We start from the raw sequence: 16911 nt of genomic DNA on the forward strand, positions 1-16911 counted from the left end.
GGAGTAGCCACATAGGAAAATGTAACTGATTATTTAAAAAAAAACTTTATTGAGTAGATATGACAGTATTGTGTCTTATTTAAGGTCACAATATTGGAGATACGAGTGCCCTTTAGCAGACATTATGTATGTCCACTCGTCCGTCCATCCGTCTGTCCTTCCGTCTGTCCATCGAAAAATGTAATTCCCGGCTGTTAATTGTAGTATCTATTTGCTGATTTACATGAAAGTTGGTAAGATGTTCAATACATTCTGACGTCAAATATCAAGGGCATTAGACTAAAAGGTCGACACCAAGTTTTGTTTTCATTTCACTGGGTCAAAGGTCATTTGGTTCGAGTGGGAAGTGTTTTGATATAACCACTGAAATATCCAGGTAAACGATACAGGCCCTCTGGGTCCTTGTTTTCAACTACTGTAGTGTCATGAGTGAACTCGTGTGTTCATTGCAGTATGCATCGATGGTAAGGGATCGATATGCGTAATATAGAAATATTACTGATGTCACATGTACATGTACAATGAATTTATTTAACGTATTTATATAACGAAAAATCAAACAAACAAAAAAACAGCTAAATACTGTGAACGTTTAATACCTTGCGGTTGACACATTGACATGAAGTAAACATTTTATGTTTGGATGTACATATTTATAGTTTAAATTTGGAAAAATCAAATAAGAATTTAGGTTCGATCATGAAAGTCAGCATCGATTTGTTATAAGATTTCTAACCACTATTATTGGTATTGGTAATGATGTGTTACCGATGGGACGTAATCAAGTCAGTGGTTTACATCATTTACAACACCGCGATTTTTTCAAGTCACCTACACGTGTATGCTAAAAGAAATGTCAGTAAATTTTGCCGACAAAGTTTTAGGCACATTTTTAAAGAACGGATAACAGGTGGCGGTAAAACTGCTACTAAAATTAATTAGAGAGATACCGACGGGGATGAATGAATCCTCAGTCGATCGATATGTGAAGGTAAGGTAGTCCATAAAGACTACAATTTTATTTAGGAAATCAAAGTTCCTATTTCTTTCCTCACTGCTAAGTCTTTCTGTGCTTTGTCTGTCTCTAAAGGTGTCTCCTTGACACCCGTCCTTATATGACCCTGGCATTTGAGAAGATATGAAAATCACAAAAAAGTCGCGTCGCCTCTGATGCTCTCTACCGTCATTCCATCGAATTCTTGCCAATAGGCGGCGGAAAATATTGTCAGTAATATCTACCGTTCGACTGTACCACAATCTAATTAAAATTAGATTTGTAATCTCCACTCCGCTAAAATACTCCACGATACACTGCAACACAAGATCTATCGATGCCCTATAAGAGGTCATCTGAGGCATGACCTTTGAACTCAGCCAATCAACACAATTTCATAGGCGGTGTGATTTCATTCTTCGGAATATAAATACTTACACAACGTCTCCGAGGTAGTCCGACGGTCGATAGCAAACGGTTAACAATTTGCAACGGTAAACAACATGGCTTCGCCCACTCCGGCTCACAAAGAAACCTCAACGAATTGATGATTTAACAAACATGTGCTGTCCGCTTGTTTTTTCCATCGTCTTACGAGAGACAGTTAAGGCAACAGCGTCGTGAAAAATAGTTTGAAAGGGAATATGATTACAACGTGTACGGTAATGATTTTCGAAATTCAGCTGGCAACACAATCCGTCCTGTCGACGAGATATTGTTTAATCGTTTATGTTCATCTTTCAATATAACGTCCAGGGGATTAATAATACATGTTTTTGTTGTATTTTAATTACCGTGACCATTAACATAATGCAGTTAGAAATATTACGTACATGTACATGTATTTCAAATCAAGCGCTGAATTGAGTCGTAAATACTAACGCGACGCAACCGAAGGCTCTTTTTGTCATTGGTTGATTAATGACGTCATTAACCAGTTTTCATTGGCTTATATTTGAAGCTCAAATGTCATGCCGAGATGACCACCTACGGGGTATCGTTAGATCTTGTATTGAAGTGTTTCGTAGAGTATTGTAGAGGAGCGGAAATTACAAGTCTAATTTTAACTAGATTGGACTGTACCATAGAATTCCTACCGAACACCGAGTACAGTCGATAAGACGAAACCTATCAGTGGGCGGAATCATGTAGGCGGTAACCTAAAGTATGAAGGATTCAAACGCACTCTTGACCAATGTTCGGTATCATTTATTTGTATTAATGTTGTTAGCACACCAATTAGATATGATATATTCACAACCAGTTCATTAAGTAGGCTTGCAATGTATTTCGTCTTCTTCTCTTATTTCCTTAAAGTGACTTCAATTGGATATATACCAATTCAGATCAAGATACACTGGTGTGTGCAGTCTTTACTTTACACTAGTGGTGTATGCATTAGCAATGTGGTAGTATTAAAAAGTTACAAAATATTATTTTTTCTGAGGCTACACATGTTTAACCATAGCTAACCTACTATATGGTATTCCTGTTTTCATTGTGAGTATTTTACAGTTAGGTTTCTCCCATTAGGGCACATACAGGGTGTTTGTTAATATCCTTATAAGTTCAGTTCAATGATTCAGAAACAAAATGTGTTTCCTAAAAGAATCGGGGTTTAGTATATTATATAAACAACAAAACATGTTCGTTATCATTTATTTTTATTAATGTTCTTACCACACCAATCAGCTGTGATCTATTTACAACCAGTTCATTAAGTTGGCGTTCAATGTATTTCGTCTTCTGTTTTTCTTCTTTTCTTAGGGTGACTTTAATTGGATATATACCTATTCAGATCAAGATACACTGGTGTGTGCACAGTCTTTACTTTACACTAGTGTTGTATGCATTAGCAATGTGGTAGTATTAAAAAGTTACAAAGCTGTATTTTCTTAAGGCTACACATGTTTAACCATAGCTTACCTACTATATGGTATTTCTGTTTTCATTTTGAGTATTTTACAGTTAGGTTTCTCCCATTAGGGCACATACAGGGTGTTTGTTAATATCCTTATAAAGTGGAAACCGCTTATGTAAGGCCGCAATCAACTCATTTCTCGTTTCATTTCTGTGTACAGCCGAGACATACCAGAGTTTGGTTTGGTTTGGTTTGGTTTATTTTGTTTAACGTCCTATTAACATCTAAGTTCATTTAAGGACGGCCTCCCGTGCGTGCGACATGTATGCGTGTGGTGAGTGCGTATGTGTGTTTTGGGAGGCTGCGGTATGTTCGTGTTAAGTCTCCTTGTGATAGGCCGGAATTTTTGCCGATTTAAAGTGCTATCTCACTGAAGCATACAGTGTACTGCCGAAGACACCTAGCAGCACATCCCACCCGGTCACATTATACTGACAACGGGCCAACCAGTCGTCCCACTCAAAATATGCTGAGCGCTAAGCAGGAGTAGCAACTACCATTTTTAAAGACTCTGGTATGTCTCGGCTAGGGGACAGAACCCAAAACCTTCCTCACAGCGGCGAACGCTCAACTAAAGGCAAAAAGTGAGGCATTGTCAAGGGAGACATTAGGAAGAAGAAAGTTGTTAAGAAAGAAGAGAAAAGATAAGATCCCAAGTTTAGTCGCCTCTTACGATCATGCAATGGGGGCAGCAGGTACAATTCTTACGCCCTACCTGCAGGGCATACATACCAGAGTCTTTAAAAATGGTAGTTGCTACTCCTGCTTAGCGCTCATCATATTTGGAGTGGGACGGGTGGGGTGTGCTGCTGGGTGTCTTCGGCAGTATGCTTCAGTGAGGTAGCACTATAAATCGGCAAAAGTTCCGGCCTATCACAAGGAGACTTAACACGAACCTACCGCAGCCTCCCAAAACACACATACGCTCTCACCACACGCATGCATGTCGCACGCACGGGAGGCCGTCCTTAAATGACCTTAGCTGTTAATAGGACGTTAAACAAAATAAACCAAACCAAATTATGTGTACTGATGAATTCCTTTAATATTGGCGTCTTCTCTCATGATCGAAGTTTTCTTGCGTAGATGATTATCAGAATTGTTTAAATGAATTACCCTACCTTTTGTTGCTCATCGTTACAAAGTAGTTAGTCTTTAATTGAAAAACGGGTAAGGGAAGGTTAGAATAATCACATCGATCCAACGGAAACCAAAGTAATGAAAATTGATATTTATAGAAAAGGGATAGAACAACTATAGCATTTAAATGACTATATGTTTTTGTCATCCTCCACATAGAGAGAAAAATTACAAAAGCAGTGTTAAACTGGTGTGCAGTGATTTGTCTCTACTATTGAACTATCCTTAACGTTGTATGAAAGGAAGTCTAATGTCAGCCTCCGATAACAATGTATAAATCATCTGGAGCCACAGCAGGCGTCGCGGAGACACGTTCTATACACATAGCATATGTAGTGGCGGCACATTCTAAAATTAATCGTGTGTGTTGGCGTCACTGGGGATCTTGGTGGAGTAATTTACCAGCTCACCAGCAATACCTTTATACCAACATGAACACAAATGCAAGATGCATGGGACAAGCTTTTGATTAAATGCTTCAGGGATTTTATTATATTTATGTTTTTCTTTGATATTCTTCTAGTCCAATACATATTAAAATAAATTCTTGAGAAGATATATATGATTGTGTAAGAAAACAAATCGTGCCAGGGACAAGTCGGTATCCCTATGTTGTGTTTTTCTTTGATATTCTTCTAGTCCAATACATATTAAAATAAATTCTTGAGAAGATATATATGATTGTGTAAGAAAACAAATCGTGCCAGGGACAAGTCGGTATCCCTATGTTGATCAATTTGTGGCAATGCTTTCGAGGTGAAATACATTCAATAATGTTTTGGCCTTTTGCAAATGTCCATGGAATGCTCGTTGTCACTGGTGATTTGTAATTAAGACGTCCGGGAGGCTTTGTGAGCGATGATAATGACATCCCCTGTTCCATTAAATGTTTCATAGGTCAAGATCTGGTTGATTGCCATTATTTGAATACATAGCTTCCTTAAATTAGTCCTGGAAAACTACTCACTTTCGAGTTCAAAATTGGCATGACCCGATATTAGTTTTGAAAATATCTAACTAACGATTGCTATTTTCTCTTCCACAGAAATTTTCCTATAGAACATTTTGGGAAGCTTATTGGTCTGCACTTCGCTGTAGCAAGCGCCGTTAGTTTTCTTCGGTTTCCATTCCAGTCCTTCATTACCAGTTCGCTACATGGAGATCCATTTTATGTAAGTACTAAGGAAGACGATGGCCACACTACTCGTATATTAATTGGCCATGCGGTATATTTATGTTATCAGAGCTCAGTCCTTAGTTATATACAAACGGCATGTGCGAGTTAAGATATCCGTACTAGAAAACGGAACGCACTCAGTCTTTCTTGGACACTATTGATGAGTATTTAGTTTATAATAATATACTCGCGAGTCCCAGAAACAAACCTTTTGTCTTAGCGTCAGTATATGTGTACTATAAGTCACGTTTCTGGAAATCGCGAGAGCGAGGCTCGCCAGGGCGTGTCTAAATTCCGGAGGCGGCGGACCTGATATCCGGACTTATACATGTCCTCACACAACATTATCAATCATTTCCCGCCATCAATTAAACACAATTAGATACAATTTATAGGACTATAAGTTACTTCCTCGTGTTAGAGTTTTAAGGCGCACAATTTTAAAGTAATTGTATTTCTCCTTCTGTAAAACACCATACACAATGAAACTAACAATGAAATGTGTGTTCGCCGGAATAGAAATGACCATATAGCAGTGCAGGACAATTATACATGTCAACACAGACGGCAGTATTTTTTTGTAGAATTCTGATTAAATGTAATTTCTGTTTGTATTTCAGATAAACCTTCTACTCCTCGTGCTTCTGTTGGTGTCGTGTGGTCACCCGATCAACGTGTGGTACCACTGCAGATTGGGTCTCATCCGGGACACCAGTAACTCAGAACGAGACCGGACCTCGGCAAACGAGCAACTCGTCTCGGAGGATCTCGTCATAGCAGCGGAAGGTACACCTTAGTTTCTTGGCCTAGAAACTGCCAGCGCTGGGATTACTCATTTCCGCTACATAATAATGTCCATACGATACTTATTTACCCCTTATTTGTGATCTTCGTAGAAAGTCGTCATGGTTGCCAGGCTATTGTTCCCTAGTCATTTTAAATTGAAATCGATCAAACGCCGACTTCGCTGAGATTATGTACTCTTTGCACGTCATGAATATTAGAATAAGAAAAGTGATTGCGTGTCAGCATGTTAGGATTAAGATCAGGACAATCATGGCCTTCGGTATTGAATACACGTAATATAAATAGAATGTGATTTTCTGTCAGGAGGACTGAATGTTAAGAGTTCTTATTATTACAGAAATATGCGCGAGTTTGACAAATGTTTATCATGTTTACATGGACATGTGAGGATGAAATCACGCACACTTTTGAAAGTAAACAAATACAAATAGACACACTGTACCTGTTATATTTTTGTATATATTTTCGAAAAGTAATATAATTTGTATAATATAAGCGGCTCATGTTTCTTGAAACTCAAGAGACATTTCTAGATTTGTCTTCAAATTATTGCAGTAACCGTTAGTACGTTACTGATATACATTGTATATTGTAATGTTGAAAAGGATCTGTGGAATGGTACATGTATATAAATTCCAAACGCATTGTACATTTTGTATTACGAGTATAAAGGGGGATAAATATATCCCTTAGCCTTTTACACGGTTTAAAGAAAGACGCCGTGGAAATGAGGTTACTTAGGAGGTAAGCAGGATCGGCGTTATTGATTTGGATCCCTCTCCTATGCGAGATAGGCGCCCGCATAAACCGTTGGCTTTCCCTTGAAACTAAATTGGCCAGACTTGTGTGTCTTCCTGTGGCTTTACATCAATGTCTCGCGAACAGGATATTAGGACGATCAATGCTGTGTACAAATTCCGAAATCCACATCAATTATTGTTAATCCTGGAATATTAACATTAATTGTTTTAAGATTTGTAAAAATCTTTTGATTGCGATTTAAATCATTTGTTCTGGTAGGAAAACACCAAACCTAACTACCGTACAATTATATCTTTGAGTTTGATTTTTAAGAAGAACTCTCATCCCTCTCTCCATAACCTACTTCTTATGATTTATATTAGAGCAAAGAATGTTGATTTGTTTCTATTTAACCGCAGACAAAGGAGGTTAATTCAGAAATGTATGTTAAAAAACACGTGATTAATGGGTTGTAAAATACTATTTGATAGACGTGAAATCGTGATATGAATTATATTTTTATTTAATTTCAACACAGAAGTTTTGTGTGTATACTGTATATTATAAAATAAAACAAAACAAACACGTGTAACAAAGTAGTGATATTATTACCCATACCGGAGTAAAGGCATGGCACATTATTATGCCGTTTTTTATAAGAAAATTCCATATACCTAAACGGTTTCTAGCGCCACATATCATATAAAATGGCTTATAACACTTTGGTGTTTTTGTGGAAACGTAATTGTCGAATTTATAAGCGTTGTGTCGTGGGTTTATTGTTAAATATATATCAGGGTTGAATAGGCGTGTATAGAAGTTTGTCATATCGACGTTATTTCATCAATGCTGCAAAGTATGTCAGTCCTCGAGTTTACTGCAACTTTTATGATATCTGAAAGTAATGAGAGATTTGGTCATGGGGGTTTCTGAAAACTGTAATCAATCTTTGATAACAGTTTTTCGTTTCAGAGAATACACCATTACATGTATTAGAGATCAAGTATAATGTGGGTTTCTCACGACACCTTATCAGCGGTGTATAGTGTGATAAAGTGTGATGTCGGTTTTACAAGACACCTTATCAGCGGTATATAGTGTAATACAGTGTGATGTTGGTTTTACACGACACCTTATCAGCGTGGTATAGTGTAATACAGTGTGATGTGGGTTTTACACGACACCTTATCAGCGGTGTATAGTGTGACCCAGTGTGATGTGGGTTTCTCACGACACCTTATCAGCGTGGTATAGTGTAATACAGTGTGATGTGGGTTTTACACGACACCTTATCAGCGGTGTACAGTGTGATGTGGGTTACCCACGACACCTTATCAGCGTGGTATAGTGTGATACAGTGTGATGTGGGTTTTACACGACACCTTATCAGCGGTGTATAGTGTAATACAGTGTGATGTGGGTTTTACACGACACCTTATCAGCGGTGTATAGTGTGATGGTGTGTGATGTGGGTTTCTCACGACACCTTATCAGCGGTGTATAGTGTAATACAGTGTGATGTCGGTTTTACACGACACCTTATCAGCGGTGTATAGTGTGATACAGTGTGATGTGGGTTTTACACGACACCTTATCAGCGTGGTATAGTGTGATGTCGGTTTCCCACGACACCTTATCAGCGGTGTATAGTGTGATGGTGTGTGATGTGGGTTTCTCACGACACCTTATCAGCGTGGTATAGTGTAATACAGTGTGATGTCGGTTTTACACGAAACCTTATCAGCGGCGTATAGTGTGACACAGTGTGATGTAGGTTTCCCACGATACCTTATCAGCGGTATATAGTGCGACGCAAAGTAGGGACAGATATAATGACTGTATCCCAGTAACAATCGATACTATTCGACAGCACCTGTCATAGTACTTGACATGCCAGATTTTGTTTTTTGTTTTTGTTTTACGACCCTCGACAATCAGAGTCATTGAGAGGCTATGTTCTATCAGAGTTTGTAGTGATCATATTATGAGTAAAAGGTTGCTTTAGTAAGCGTATATTATTCAGCGAAGATTGATTCATAATTATTTCTTCTTTTATGTTATCTGTGTAAAGTATTAACCAATTTGTATTTAACCGAATGAGAGCTATCCATGGGATTGCTTTTTGTTGAAATGCTCAATTTGTCTGTTTTATATATGATATTACATGTATTTAATATACTCAGATTGTACGATATAAGTATTATAGAAACTTGTTATATATAAAACGTGAATATGATATACATGTGTTTTCATGAAGATTTGTATTTGAATGGTTGATTTTAAACTGATGTATTAAGAATTTATTAGAGTAAGCAGGAATCAATGTTCTGTAAATTAATGTGGACGAGTGTGTTACATATTGAATAGAGCAGGCCAGTAGTATATTAGGAGCATTTGACATGTAGTACTAGCTAATTGCAGAATGCGGGATGCATCTTAAACTGGTTTCGGGGGACCCCCAATGGCCTCAGCCTACAAAGAACATTTTGCTTTGATCAATTAATATATATCAATGTATGTGAAGTCATTCTAAATATGTAAATTCTATATATAACAAGGGATGTCTCTAATTCTAACGGTAGATTGATATCACTATAGATCCCATGACTATTTTTAAATACACCCGACACCCTGCAATTTGCTGGTATTTGTAAAAAATTTACAAGGTGTGATACGTCCCTACTGTACTACATATCGAGCAGGTTTTTAAAATGGAGACCGGTAAAAGTATCATGTTAGCTTAAACGCTTCCTTTGTTATAGTTTCTTTGTTTTGATATCATGTTGTGTGTAATTGGTTGACCTCTAATCATTGTATCTTACTTTTGTAGTTACATTTTCCTGTCCAGATAAGATAACTCTAGAACATTATTTATGCGCTCGTAAATATGGTTAAGTAACAGTAATGAACTTTGCAAAATAATTCGTGATTATTTTTTTTTTTTTTTCCAAAAAATACTTCTCAACTACATTATACATGTATATCAAGCACAATTTACAGATGTTCGTTTGTTATTGTTTCTGACCGTGTGTTGCATTAATTGTTGTAACTTCATTTCAAGGCCACCAAAATACAAACTTTCTCGAATCAAACCCATAGCCTTTAATGTTGATAAATTGATACACTGTAACAATTTGATTTCTTTAAACATGACAGTTCATGAAGGTATATCCTATTGGGCATTTTTGTGATATTAGCAGATACAAGATATTAAAAATCAATGTTTCGCTCTTTTTGCTGATTGCTTCGTTTTTATTTCCCTTTCAGTTAATGATCGATCAATGATCCGTCAGTCCTCGTGTGAGAAATGGTGATGCTGATTGTTTAATTGTGGTTATCATCACCTTATACTGATCTTCCTTTGTCGGGCACTGACTTAAGACATAACGACACACGCCCTGTTTTAGCATGCATGTATAACGACTTTCGTTGCAAATAAAGTTTAGACCAAATCTTTCTAGTTGTGTTCCTTGTCGTTAATGGATTCTGACTGAGATAATGTCCAGTTTTAAAGGCTTCTGCCAATTTTGGGTATCAGAAGTAAATGTTTTCCGTTGTATCTCTGTATCTTGGCTGATATCAATATAAACAGTTTCTTCAGTGTACGTTTTTGTGATTTAGCTGTCGATAAGACGATAAACAATACAACCAAACCAGCGTTGATGTTCAATGCATTACATCACGGTCAAACGTACACTTCAAAAGACCGAGTTGGTGGATTTGTATCCATTTCTTTCTTTCCTGTCTATTTGACCTTTAGTTTTGGTCTTCTGTTAGGTTCTGACACACCCAACAGACAACATTTACTGTTTCGATTAAGGTGGACCCGTAACAATCAATTATACCCACACACGATGGTTCTAGCCTAGGAAACAAACGGCCTGATGTATCGACTGTATGTTAACAGATGACTTGATGTTAAACTCGACCGACTCGGTTATCTGTTTTGTTCCCGGTCGTGTCATAGAAGAAACGAAATATATGCATAATATTCTCAGGACATTTTTTTATCCTATAAATTCTCCAGGATTTTCCGAGGTAGTCATTCATTCTATCATCTTGCCCTGACTTTCTGTTTCACATAAAATGTCACTTCCTGTTATGACAAAACATATAATGTGGGAAAGTCCGCATCTAGTTAATTGTGTAATGGCGTGTACAGATAAAATACGTGACGAATTACGTCGCCTTCCATGGTGAAATATTTGCAAAAGTGTTATTTGTTTTTATAACACAATACATAAACAACACAATTACACTTCATATTCCCACTGATCATTAATACATAGAGATTTCCCAACGAGTGGAGATTGCTTATCATTTTATCCAACACGAGTTAGTTAATTTTCTAATTTTGAGAAGACACGAGCGTTAGCGAGATACGAGTCGGGTAACTTGTTTATCCCATAACTTCTTTACTTACAAATGTAAACTTGTCAAATTCAAATTTTCCCAACGTAGCAACTAAATTCTGGGAACCAAATCACTACGCAGCAAAATAAAGTTCGTTATGAACGAAAGCTTAACATCTATTTTAGATGCACGACTCATATCTTCTGTACTATATTTGTAAATGATATAATTTTACAAAACGATATATTAGTTTGGCAATCCTTGTGTCTGTGTGATTTATTAATAGGTAACTTGTTAAAATGACTCCGCTCAAATATATATTCGAAGACGACACCGTTATTGCGAAGTCGAACGTCACGGCTATTGTCAGATTCGATTATCGGCCTTTTTCTGGATTTCGTAGGTATGATATTGCTGGTTAATGTGATGTTTGTTTGTTGTTGTTTTTTTTGTACAATATCCGTATCTGTACTGAATGGCACCGAACTACTAATGTACCAGGAAAAGGGAAGATCTAGGCTTAGGCCTACGTTAGTGGCCGCGACCGTTTCATTCAAATGACTACGTTTGAACAGCGATTTAACCATTTTGTATTACATTTGTTCATTGTTTTGATAATTCATTCATGGCTATCGGTGTCCACTGCATATCGAAAATCAAGGGGGTGGTGGGGTGTCAGTTTTGGTTCGCTGTAATCGATTCAATATCTGGCTTCTGTGCGTCGTCTATTTACCAACATCAAATAATATTTCGTACGACTTAAACCCCATATTAACCGACATTTCCATGAAGACACCCCTCTCATCCAGTTATGCTAATGTTGACTACTGGCAAATCCACAAAACGTGTCCATGTTGATCTAGTGAGAGTAGTAAAATGAGTGCTCGGTGAAAGGCCAGAGTTTAGCCAGTCATATTTGTTGGGGTCACAAATGACCAATCGGGGGCTTAGAAAGTGGTTACACACCGCGGTGTGTAAACAAAAACAATAACACACTGCTACGAATTTTAGCATGTGCCATATCAGTTGTGAAACAAGTGTAGTTATAGGATAAAATAGTTATGGGATAAATAGCGCTATCATCATCATAATAAACATTACGTCAGCTTTGCAGTAACGAAGTCCACTCCATTGTCATCGTTGTCATTTCTAACTTTCATATGATGTTTAATTCCATGCTTTATCGAATCTTAACAGTTAAAAATATATTTTGTAATAGGAAAAAGTAGTGTGCACCACCCGCGCTACCAACTGACCTAAATAAAATCCTCCCTGGTGCGAAGCTAGAAGGCGATCGCATCACTATGAACACTATTTACAATTAGAATCTGCCGCAATACTACCTCTCCCTTTTTCAAATATGACCCCCCCCCCCCCCCCAATTGGTTGGTTGATTGGTGAATCCTTAAAATTCTTAGATGGTTAGTTTGTTGTCTGTTTCTATAGGTCAGTCTGCTTCGTCGTGCGTCAGGGTATCACTCTCAAGTCCCCCTGCAGTGGGTTACCGTGTTTATATATCTGTTTGCAAACCCAAATTCATGACATAGGAAATCTCTCGGTCTCTATTGATATATATATCTTAATTAGCTGGACATGGCTGGTGGCTAGTTATATTGCATTTATATCACCCCCAGATCATTACTCTCCCATCAAGCTATCGTCATTAATTTCTAGCCTCGGATATAACCATTAATTGGATATTTGCTTTGGTTTGGTTTATTTTGTTTAATGTCCTATTAACAGCTAAGGTCATTTAAGGACGGCCTCCACTGCGTGCAACATGCATGCGTGTGGTGAGTGCGTATGTGTGTTTGGGAGGCTGCGGTATGTTCGTGTTGAGTCTCCTTGTGATAGGCCGGAACTTTTGCCGATTTATAGTGCTATCTCACTGAAGCATACTGCCGAAGACACCCAGGAGGACACCCCACCCGGTCACATTATACTGACAACGAGCGAACCAGTCGTCCCACTCCCAATATGCTGAGCGCTAAGCAGGAGTAGCAACTACCCTTTTTAAAGACTCTGGTATGTCTCGGCTAGGGGACAGAACCCAAAGCCTTCATCACAGGGCGCGAACGCTCAACTAAAGGCCAAAAGTGAGGCATTGTCAAGGGAGACATTAGGAAGAAGAAAATTGTTAAGAAAGAAGAGAAAAGATAAGATCCCAAATTTAGTCGCCTCTTACGATCATGCAATGGAGGCAGCAGGTACAATTCTTACGCCCTACCTGCAGGGCAGAATATAAATAATTATCCATCAAGAAATAAACTATACGTAGTAGAATTGTTTTCACAAGTCAGATTTATATCAAGTAAATCCCTGAACACTTATTTTAATTTCCTGATCTTATATAAATGCACTAGTCATTTTGTAACAGGAGACGATCTATCGTCTTACGAAGCTCAGCATTATACACATTATATTTTAATGCATACACTTTTTTATATCGGTATATATTGTTTATATGCTTTTCAAGCTGCAGCCGTTGTGGAGTTATCCTATTGTTATCCTATTGTTATCTCAAACAAAAACACAATAAACATGCAGTGACGCTTGTGAGAACAGTTCCAACTAAAGGAATATACAAGCAATCAACCTTTTAATGCCAAGCGTTTTATGATTGAGTGCTCCGACTGCAAACAAACTCGTAAGATCTTTTATAACGTTACGTTCTTAAAATGTTTTGGTTTTTTTCGAAACAATTTTTCTGCATTGCTTATTTTTTATTATCTAAGTAGAATATAACTTTACCATCAATCGAAACCCGTCCTTTTAATATCATTGTTTTTTTTCCGGTGTATGTTCTTCTGAAAAGTTGATGGGCCGAGCAGATTTTGATAATAATAACGTCCTTCTAATCTGTTGACGTTTGCCCTTAAATGACTCGAATTGTCGATTGGCCGTAAATCATACCATAGAATCGTCTTTTTACAAGAACATCAAAAATGGAAACTTAATACACTATTCTGTCCCTATTCAATGATTATTTACAAATGTATTTTGTTTGTTAGTCCGGGATATTTCTGGAGTTCGCGATAAACACACCCGATGGTCCACACACACCATTCACATGGTCTAGTTGTAGATTCCACAAGCCTGTTACCCAACAAGGGACATAACTTGCACAGACTTGACGATTTTTTTATCATCAATCGTAACAGCTGTTTCTTCATCAACGTGAAAAAAGGTTTCCCTGTTGATCAAAACATCTCCATAATTCCTAAGCTACCACAACTGGTAATAATATCAAGCAGATGACATCCCCAGAGATAACATGTACAATTGTAGATATCCATGATTCTGACGCACCATTGTAATATTCAAGGTTTTTAGATCTCAATTCAGATGTGAACATGATGATTATGATAATTGGGTCGTCATACACAAATTATGGCGTCATTTAGGCGTGGACGAAATGTCCTTGCGGGGTCCACAATATATCAAGCTAATATTTAAAAGACATATTATAGACTGCAAGTGCTTCAAGTGATTGTCTTTTAACCTTGGGACTGATGTAACTGTTCTTTTGTCAAAAAACTAATACAGGCATTGCTCTTTCTCTCTATCTATCTATCAAGTAATGAAAACGGCCTTTTCTGTTCTTGAAACTGTATCTATAAAACGTTACAAAACAAACAAATTCCTGAAGCACAGCACAGGTTATATCGGCCCCATCGGTAAACACTTGTCAAAGTAATGCCGATCTATAAAAATGAAGCTCGGTTGGTCAAAATCGAACGGCAAAATAGAAAGAAGACCATTTATGTTAGACTTTGCTATGTATGTACCCTGACCTAATTCTTAAATCATATTAATCGCATCGTCAATTTTCGTATATTGAACGGAACAAAATTCTTGCTCAATGTAAGAATTAACCAGTTCACCTCGGGGGTATGAAAAGTAGTGAATGACCCTGAAATTGACATCCAAAATATTGATTAAATGTATTTTGTTGGGCGGACACGTTCATTTTCAGCATCAACATTGATTCATGATAAATTATCACCATAACGACTGAGGGTACCGTGATCTCCTGAATCTAAATTCAAAGTTCTAGTTCACCGACCCTCCGGGAGTCCCATTTCTCTCGTCGGTTTCACATCGTGGATATATTTGAGTACTTCTGTTGCCGTATTGTTGTATTTGATTGATACAACAAAATGCTGCCGTTATGAACGATCAAATTTCCCTCTGAAGTGTCCTGAATCAATTCACGTACCGTTTTCAAAAGCAGCGACAAATCAACAAGTTCTCCCTTCCATTTGGGGTCTGAGCCCTCCGCAGAAAATGAACTCGAGATCATAGGCCTTGCACTCGCCTTCTGCGCCTTTTGGTAAAACTTGCCATTTTCCGTTTCGCTGTAGGTCTCATAGCATCAAACATGCAAACAACCAACTAATTTTTCGAGCACTAAACTATACTTGCTCTGCCTCGTGTTTGCGGCAAATACAAAAAGGTGAGAAGACAAAAAGGTGTACGCTGCCTCACTTAAATTATACTGTAACCACTCAGATTTGAAGCGCTATACGGAACCAAAGCAATAGGCTTGAGGCCAAGGTCATGAGGATCTTGAAAGACAAAGCTTTGAGCAGTATATCTGGGTTTTTGTTTATTCTTTTATTCGCTAATACATAAGTTATACGATATGCACAGTGCGCAGTTTACATGTTTTAGTGTCAAATCCTTCGAAAATGTGTTTTCGAGCTTTTGGAAAATGAACAATGACTAGACCGCATGGCATGTATTAACCACGCGCCAAGTATACTATACGTGTACTTAGCAGATTGTGTAGGTAATCGTGTGCGTGGTGAACTTTTAAAACATAGGTAAAACTGGAGTGAGTGATTCGAGTTACAGTGGCACTAAAACAACTGAGGAAAGACTGTAGTATATGCTATGTACATGGACATTAATCAGGGTGGGAATCTTTCGATTTTTTTCAAGGTCAGACGCGGCTGTCGTAAAGGCGGCCCCTTATGTATTATTTTGTTTACTAAAATACATGTATTAGGATAAACAATATTATAAAAGACATAAATGTTTATGATGTTCCAATGCTTCTTTTTCGATGTGTGGATGACAATTATTTAATTCTTGATGTTAATGAAATTTCAATGCAGGAATCGATTGTCGAACTAAATTTATTTGCTAAAATCTCTAGTTTGAAAATCAACATAAACAAAAAGTAATTAAGATTGGCAGAAATATAGTAATGACAACTTCTTACCTTATTAAAATTTACATTGGGGAGAAAAAAATAACATTGCTATAAATAGATTTCAGTATGGACGTAAATGGAATACCTAAACCAAACTTTGATAGAAAGTAGATTAAGCTTAAGTCTTTAATTTATGTTTGGGAATAGAAGAATTTTAATTTCGAAAGGTAAGATACAAATTTACAGGTTCCTTTTTAATTTCATAATTGCATCACTTATTCATTAGATCTCCAAATCTTAGTACCATAGTTCAATTGAATACAACTATCTATAACTGTTTATGGAATGGCGAAACTACATGTATTAAAGCCACATACTCACGAAGAATCATATATCAATGTTTACCTTTTGAGCTTTTTACAGTTTTCGGACTTGATACATGCTGTAAATCACTTATATTTCGCGTGGGATTTATTTTAACACACTATCGTAAATCAGAAACTAAAAGAAAATGTGAATTTATTAAAGTATACGGGGCATTCCAAAAAATAATAACTGTGGCTGCCGGGACCAAGTTTCTCTGAAAATAAGTCCCACAATGTAACGGCGAGTTTTACAGA

The 16911-nt window shown here is 37.3% G+C and overlaps 1 protein-coding gene across 1 annotated transcript in view; it reads left to right on the plus strand.

Annotated features, from left to right (window-relative positions):
• The window catches only part of LOC117332244 (solute carrier family 43 member 3-like), an 86080-nt gene extending 80051 nt beyond the window's left edge, over positions 1 to 6029 (plus strand). Inside the window, exons 6-7 of the mRNA XM_033891129.1 lie at positions 5101 to 5227; positions 5853 to 6029. Of these exons, the coding sequence (XP_033747020.1) occupies positions 5101 to 5227; positions 5853 to 6029 (304 nt within the window). The remainder of the gene's footprint in view (positions 1 to 5100; positions 5228 to 5852) is intronic.
• Positions 6030 to 16911: the final 10882 nt, after the last annotated feature.

This window comes from Pecten maximus, chromosome 8 (assembly GCF_902652985.1).
Source record: "Pecten maximus chromosome 8, xPecMax1.1, whole genome shotgun sequence".
Lineage (NCBI taxonomy): Eukaryota > Metazoa > Mollusca > Bivalvia > Pectinida > Pectinidae > Pecten > Pecten maximus.